At 42.6% G+C, this 7326-nt stretch overlaps 1 protein-coding gene across 1 annotated transcript in view; it reads left to right on the top strand.

The window, feature by feature from the left end:
• LOC123499360 (alpha/beta hydrolase domain-containing protein 17B-like) overlaps nt 1–6293 on the top strand; it is a 14531-nt gene extending 8238 nt beyond the window's left edge. Inside the window, exon 3 of the mRNA XM_045247272.1 lies at nt 4200–6293. Coding sequence (XP_045103207.1) covers nt 4200–4283 — 84 coding nt within the window. The 3' untranslated portion in view covers nt 4284–6293. The remainder of the gene's footprint in view (nt 1–4199) is intronic.
• Nucleotides 6294–7326: the final 1033 nt, after the last annotated feature.

The raw sequence follows: 7326 nt of genomic DNA, 5'->3' as shown, positions 1-7326 counted from the left end.
TGTGTTGGTGGGTTTGTGTTGTGGGGGTGGTGGAAATCTGGGTGTTTGTGTGTGTTTGTTGTGTGTTTTGTGTGTGTGTGTGTGTTTGACAGGACAGAATGAAAAAAAAGTAGGAAGACAGGAAGGAAAGCAGGAGGAGGAAGGAAGGAGGCAAGGAGAGAAAGTGTGATGAAGGAAGATATGAGAAGGAGAAGAGAAAAGAAGATAATGAAGGAAAATAGAAAAGGAGGAGGGAAAAAAGAGAAATAGGAAGAGAGAAAGAGAGACAGTAGAATGAAGCAGAGAAACAGGAGGAGGAGGAGGAGGAGAGGAGGAGATTAAGGAAGAAGCTACAAGGATAATATTAAAAGGAGATAAAGTGAGGTTAGTATCACCTTTAAAATTGAGGTTGAGGTGTTTAAAGGGACAGTAGTAGTAGTAGTAGTAGTAGTAGTAGTAGTAGTAGTAGTTGTTGTTGTTGTTGTTATGATTTCCACTATTGAATTAAAAAGAAAAAAAATCTAATAATGAAAACATCCAAAATTTTCACTTCTTGTTTTCATTTTAGTTTCTTTATTTATATTTCCCGCAGTCATTGGCGGAAACAGATTTATTGTTTACGTACTCACTTATTGATTTATTTAGTGTTATCAGCCACATTGGTAAGCTAGAATTAGGTTAGGTTAGGTTACTGATATAAACTAATTGTCATAGTGTGTGTGTGTGTGTGTGTGTGTGTGTGTGTGGTGATAGTATGGTGGTGGTGTGTGGTGTGGTGTTGTGTGATGTGTGGTGTGTTGTGAGGTGTGGTATGTGGTGTGTGAGGTGAGGTGGTATGTGGTGTGGTGTGGTGTGGTATGTGGTGTGTTGGTGTGGTAGTGGTATGTGATGCTGTGTGGTGTGTTGTGAGGTGTGGTATGTGGTGTGTTGGTGTGGTATGTGGTGGTGTAATGTGATGTGTTGTGAGGTGTGGTGTGCTGTGGTTTGGTAGTGATGGTAGTGTGGTAGTGGTGTGTGTGGTTGTAGTGTGTTAGTGGTGTGGTGTGGTGTGGTGGTTTCAATGATAAGGTAAGGTGTGTGTTATTAACCTAAGTCGTTATGGGACCTGTGTTGCCTCTGCTCTTTCCTCCCTCCCTCCTTCCCTCCTTCCTTCCCTCCCTCCCTCCCTCCCTCCCTCCCTTACTTCTTTCACCTTGCTCTTGTCCTGCTTCCCTTCTCCTCCTCCTCTTTCCAGTGAGAGAGAAAGAGAGAGAGAATCTTGTATGTCTTCTTGTCCTTCCTTTTTTTTTTCATTATCTAAAATCTTCATAAACTCTTCTGTGTATTTACTCATTTTTTATTTTATGAGGAAAGAATATGAGTGATTTTTTTTTTGTCTATTTTCCTTTTCATTTTTCATCATTTAATCTTTCCTGAACGCTTGTATTTGTAGAAGGAAAGGTTATGTTCTTGCTGCTCCATTTCCCTGTCATTTGTTTTCCATGTTTAGCCTCAATCCATGTCTGTTCCTTGTGTGCTTTGCTGTCTCTTCATTCAGACTGTATGTAGTGCTTTGAGTGTGTGTTTTGTGAAGGAATTCTTGTGTGTGTGTGTGTGTGTAGGTTTCTTGAGTATATATATATGCATCTGTGTGTGTGTGTGTGTGTGTGTGTGTTATTTTGAATGTATTTTAAGAGTCTTGATTATTTTGCTGTATGTGTGTGTATGAGATAGCCCTGTTTGTATAGCTGTGTGTGTGTGTGTGTGTGTGTGTGTGTGTGTGTGTGTGTGTGTGTGTGTGTGTGTTAAATGTCCTGGCCTGTAGTGCCTGTAGGTAACTTGAAGAGTATAGAAAGCGCTGTTAAGCTTCCACCCATTAGTGGCGCAGGCAATTTTATTTATAGTGGTAGCCATATTAGAGCCCATATCACCACCAAGGCACATATTTGGTGTAACCACTTATAACCTGGGTATCCTGGTGACATGTAGGTAGCTTTAAACCACTCGACAAATGGCAAAGTATCAAGGCGGTACGTGGTGGGATTCAAACCTACGCGTGGACGTCTGCCCGATCACACCACCACCACCACTGTATCTACTATGGCACCGCATAGTGTGAGTGTGTGAGTGTATATCTGTGAGAAAGCCCTGTATTTACCTAATTGTATTTACCTAATTGTAACATACGGGAAAAGAGCTATGCTCGTGTTGTCCCGTCTCCATATCTATTAATGTCCAGCTTTTTCTTAAAATCATGAATATTCCTTGCGTTGACCACTTCCACGTCTAAACTATTCCATGCTTCCACCCTTCTATGAGGGAAGCTATATTTTTTCACATCTCTCCTATAAGTGGCCATTTTTAGTTTTTTCCCATGCCCTCTCGACATTCTTCCATTCCACATACACAGATCTTCCCTATCCATTTTTTCCATGCCAATCATCACTCTGTATATTGCTATCAGGTCTCCCTTTCTTCTGTTTTCCAGGGTTGGAAGTTGCATTCTTTTCAGTCTGTCTTCATAAGTCAAATCTCTTAAGTCAGGCACCATTTTCGTTGCAGCCCTCTGTACTTTCTCTAGTTTCCTTATGTGTTTCTTTAAGTTCGAGCCCACTGTATTGTTGCATATTCAAGCCTCGGTCTTATCATTGCAGTAATTATTTTCTTCATCATTTCTTCATCTAGATATACGAACGCCACTCTTATGTTCCTCAATAAGTTCAATACTTCTCCAATTATTTTGTTTATATGTCTCTCTGGCGATAGGTCATTGGTAATTGTCACCCCAAGGTCTTTTTCTTCATGACTGGTTTTATGTCTTCATTTCCTATCTTGTACATACTCCTGATTCTTCTTTCACTCTTGCCAAACTCTATTTTCTTGCATTTTGTCGTGTTGAACTCCATTTGCCATGTACAGCTCCATTTCCATATTCTGTCCAAGTCTTCCTGGAGTAGTTCGCAATCTTTGTCACATCTCACTTTTCTTAACAATTTTGCATCGTCTGCAAATAGGCTCACATAACTGGACACCCCATCCACCATGTCATTTATGTAGACTGCGAACATTACTGGTGCCAACACTGATCCCTGTGGAACTCCACTCTCCACCAATCCCCATTCTGATGGTCTGTCCTTAATTATTGTTCTCATTTCTCTTCCTACCAAAAGTCTTCCATCCATTTTAGTAAACTGCCATGCACTCCTCCTACCATTTCAAGTTTCCAGATCAGTCTCTGGTGTGGTACCTTATCAAAGGCCTTTTTTAAATCCAGATATATTCCATCAGCCCAACCATCTCTTTCCTGTATTACATCTATCACCCTCGAATAGTAACATATCAGGTTTGTCGTGCATGAACGCCCTTTCCTAAAACCAAATTGACACTCACAAAGTATGTCATTTTCTCCAAGAAGTCTGTCCATCTAGTCTTCACCACCCTCTCACACATCTTAGCTACCACACTTGTAAGTGACACTGGTCTATAGTTCAATGGGTCTCTCTTGTTACCTGATTTATAGATTGGGACAATGTTAGCTCTTTTCCAGTCTTGGGGCACTACGCCTTCCCTTAATGAGGCATCAATTACTTCACAAACTTTTTCTGCCAATTGCTCCCTGCATTCTCTTAAAATCCATCCTGATACCCCATCAGGTCCCACAGCTTTTCTCACTTCTAAACTCCCCATCATGTTCTTGATCTCCTCCACCGTTACTTGAAACTCCTTCATAATCCCTTTCTGTTCCATTACCAGTGGTTTGTCAAAAGCAGTCTCCTTTGTGAATACCTTCCGAAAGCATCCATTCATAGCCTCTGCCATTTCCCTGGGATCTTCACTGTATACTCCATTTACTTCTAAACTTTCAATACTTTCTCTATTTTTGATGTTGTTGTTCACATGTCTGTAAAAAAGCTGTGTATGTGCATGTGTGTATACGAGTGAATGCATGGTGTCTGTGTGAGTGAGTGTGAGGAAGCCTTGTTTATATTACTGTATATGTGCATGTGTGTATGTGAGTGTGTGTGTGAGTGAGTGAGTGAGTCTATATTTGTGAGAAAGCCTTGTTTATATAGCTGTATGTACATGTGTGTCAGAAATAGAGTGAATAAATGCATGAGTGTATGTGCAAGTGTGTGTGTATGTGTGAAATATATTGTGTTTATATATCTGTATATGTGTAATTGTATGAGTGAGTGATTGAGTGAGAGAGTGAGAGCTAATGCCCCCCCCCCGTGACGCAGGGTGCGGGCCACAACGACGTGGAGCTGTACAGCCAGTACCTGGAGCGCCTCAAGCAGTTCGTGTCCGTTGAGCTGGTTAATTGACGTCTTGGTGAGGCCCCCCCGCCATCCAGCCAGGGGGGGCTCAACCACCACCCGCCCCGGCCCCCAACCTCCTCCGCCTCACACCTGGGGACGCGGGGGGCTGGAGGGGTGCGGGGGGGCGGCCTGGTGGTGCGGTGCTGGGACACTGACCTGGGGATGATTGCCACAGAGGGGATGTTTGCCACAGAGGGCGCCATGGCCACTGAGGGCAGGCTGGCGGCTGCCCTCGCCACGCCCTCCAGGGAGACGCCCCCCGCTACGTCCGGCCACGCCTCAGGGCACACGTCGCCATCTGCTGCTGCCGCCGCCACCACCGCCACCACCAACCGCAGCCCAAGTCGCCCATCACCGAAGATCCTGAGAGCGTCGGCCCCCCCTTCCCCCTCACTCTCCTGCATTTCCCATCCCCCAGAGCCCCCGGCCCTCCCGCCAGACATCGCCGCATCCACCATCTCCCTCTCCACCTCCTTCCACCACCACCACCACCACCATCACCACCACCAGCACCACCGCCGCCACCACTCTCACTCCAGCTCCCCTGCGGAAAAGTTACTGTGACCCCTGGAGTCTTTAGTGTAACCTAGGCTTTCCCTCCCCCCACCCCGCCCCGCCCCAGACCCCTCCCAGTCAGCGTAGGGGTGCGTGACTGGGGGTGCCGGCCCTGGGTGTCTGTGGGGCGTGTGTGGACCCTAAGGGATGACTTGTTAATGGGTAAATGTCCCTTTTTTTATCCCCCATTATCCCTGTGTCCCTCTTTACCTTAGCCGACCCTCAACTGGTGACCGACAGTGAAGAAAACGGGACGGAACGCAAGGAAAACGTTACAAAATGAAATAAAAAAGACAGACGTAGATAGAGAGAAATTGTTTTTGTAAATGTGAAAGGCTCTGAGAAAACAAACGCAATGGAAACAAAATCGGGTGAACTTATAAGTAAAATAGAGAAAAGTGTGTTTAAATGGATGGTGTTGAAGAGAGAGTGAACAAAACGCACTTAAAAGAATAGTGAGGATACAAGTGTCGGATTATTTGGCTAAGGTCCCCCCCTTGTCCCCCCTAGACCCACCCACACCTCCCCTACCTCTCCCAGCCCTCTCCCTCACCTCTCCTTCAACAAAACCACTGCCTCTCACTATCAGAATGAGTATTAAAGAGAGAGAGAGTGAAAAAAATAGTGTGTGTGTGTGTGTGCGTGTGTGGTCAAGACTACACACACACACACACACACACACACACACACACACACACACACACACACACACACACACACACACACACACACACACACACACACACACACACACACACACAGAGACTGATTATATTGTACCATACCTAACCATAACCTAACCTAACCTAACCTAACCTAGTGGAGAGGGAAGCACCTTTTGTAACTCATATATTTGATACATTTCAGGGTGATAGATTACTAGAGATGTTAGAGGAAGAGGAGGAGGAGGAGGAGGAGTAGGAGGAAGAGGAGGAGTAGGAGGAGGAGGATTAAAAAAAAAAAGTGTTATAAATCCTGTATATCTTAAATGGTGGTTTTATACAGTGTGTCTATTATTATTATCATTATTATCATTATTATTATTATTATTATTATTATTTGTGTTTTTTTTTCATATATACATACGTATTTATAATGTCTCCTAACCTTCCCATACCTCTCTCTCTCTCTCTCTCTCTCTCTCTCTCTCTCTCTCTCTCTCGCTCTCTCACTCACTCCTTTCTTTTATTTTCTCCTCTTCCTCTTTCTTTATATTCACTATCATAACCATCACCATCTTATCCGTGTGTGTGTGTGTGTGTGTGTGTGTGTTGTGTGTGGTAGGGACAAACACACACACACACACATATCTCAAACTTGGCAAGTGTTTTTCTAGTTCTTGTTTTGAGTAGTAGGTGTGTTTCTCTCTCTCTCTCTCTCTCTCTCTCTCTCTCTCTCTCTCTCTCTCTCTCTCTCTCTCTCTCTCTCTCTCTCTCTCTCTCTCTCTCTCTCTCTCTCTCTCTCTCTCTCTCTCTCTCTCTCTCTCTCTCTCTCAATTTCCTTCATCTACACACACAGAAAACCACATTAACATCAGAGAGAGAGAGAGAGAGAGATAGGGAAGTTTTGGAAGGCTAGAGATGAATAGGAGAAGAGGAACAAGAGATGAAAGATGGATAGAAAAGGAGTGAGAGAGAGAAAAGAGGGAGAAAATGGATGGAAGATGAATAGAAGAAGTATAAAAGACATACAATAAAGAAAAGAACAGGTGAGAGATAGAAGAGAAGAGGGAAGAGAAAGAAGATTGATAAAGAAGGATAGGAGTACATAGAAGAGAGAGAGAGAGAGAGAGAGAGAGAGAGATTACAATAGAACGAATAAGAAAATAAGAAAAGGAAGAAAGGAAAGAGGGAAATAAAGAGAGGGAGAGAGAGAGAGAGAGATGAATAAAAGTGTAACAAGAATAACAACATCAAAAAAACAAAACAAGGAAACAAGAATAGGAAAGGAGAACAACAACAACAACAACAACAAAAGAGAGAGAAAAAAAAAGTAAAAATGAAAAAAAAAAAGCTAAATAAAAGCAAATGACAATCTAAAGAAATCGTAATAAAGGAGGGAACAAACAGAATGAGATTAAAAGCAAAAGAAAAGAAGAGATTGGAAGAAAAAGAAAAGGGAAAGAGAATAGATGAAGTAGGAGCAGATTGAAATAGAAAGAAAGAAAGAAAGAAATAAAGAAAGTGAAATTAAAAGAAAAGAAAATAGGAGAAGAGATGAAATTAGACAAAAAGTGGAAAGGAAGAAGAAAAATAGATAAACGAAGTGAATTAGTAAGAAAGGAAGGAAAAAATCAGAGAAACCAAGAAGAAAAGCAGAAGAGATCAAATGAAGAAAGAGGAAAAGAAGAGAGAGACAAACAAGAAGCAGGGAATTAGAAAGGAAGCAAGAAACAGAGAAAGTGAGATAAAAAAAAAAAAAAAAGAGATTGAATGAAAGAGAGGAAAGGAAGAAAAAAAAAATAGAAGCAGAAGAAATTGAACTAGAAAAAAAA

This window comes from Portunus trituberculatus, chromosome 8 (assembly GCF_017591435.1).
Source record: "Portunus trituberculatus isolate SZX2019 chromosome 8, ASM1759143v1, whole genome shotgun sequence".
NCBI classification, from domain to species: Eukaryota; Metazoa; Arthropoda; class Malacostraca; order Decapoda; family Portunidae; genus Portunus; species Portunus trituberculatus.
The sequence above is the reverse complement of the archived record's forward strand: the minus strand, read 5'-3'. Positions and strand labels throughout refer to the sequence as shown.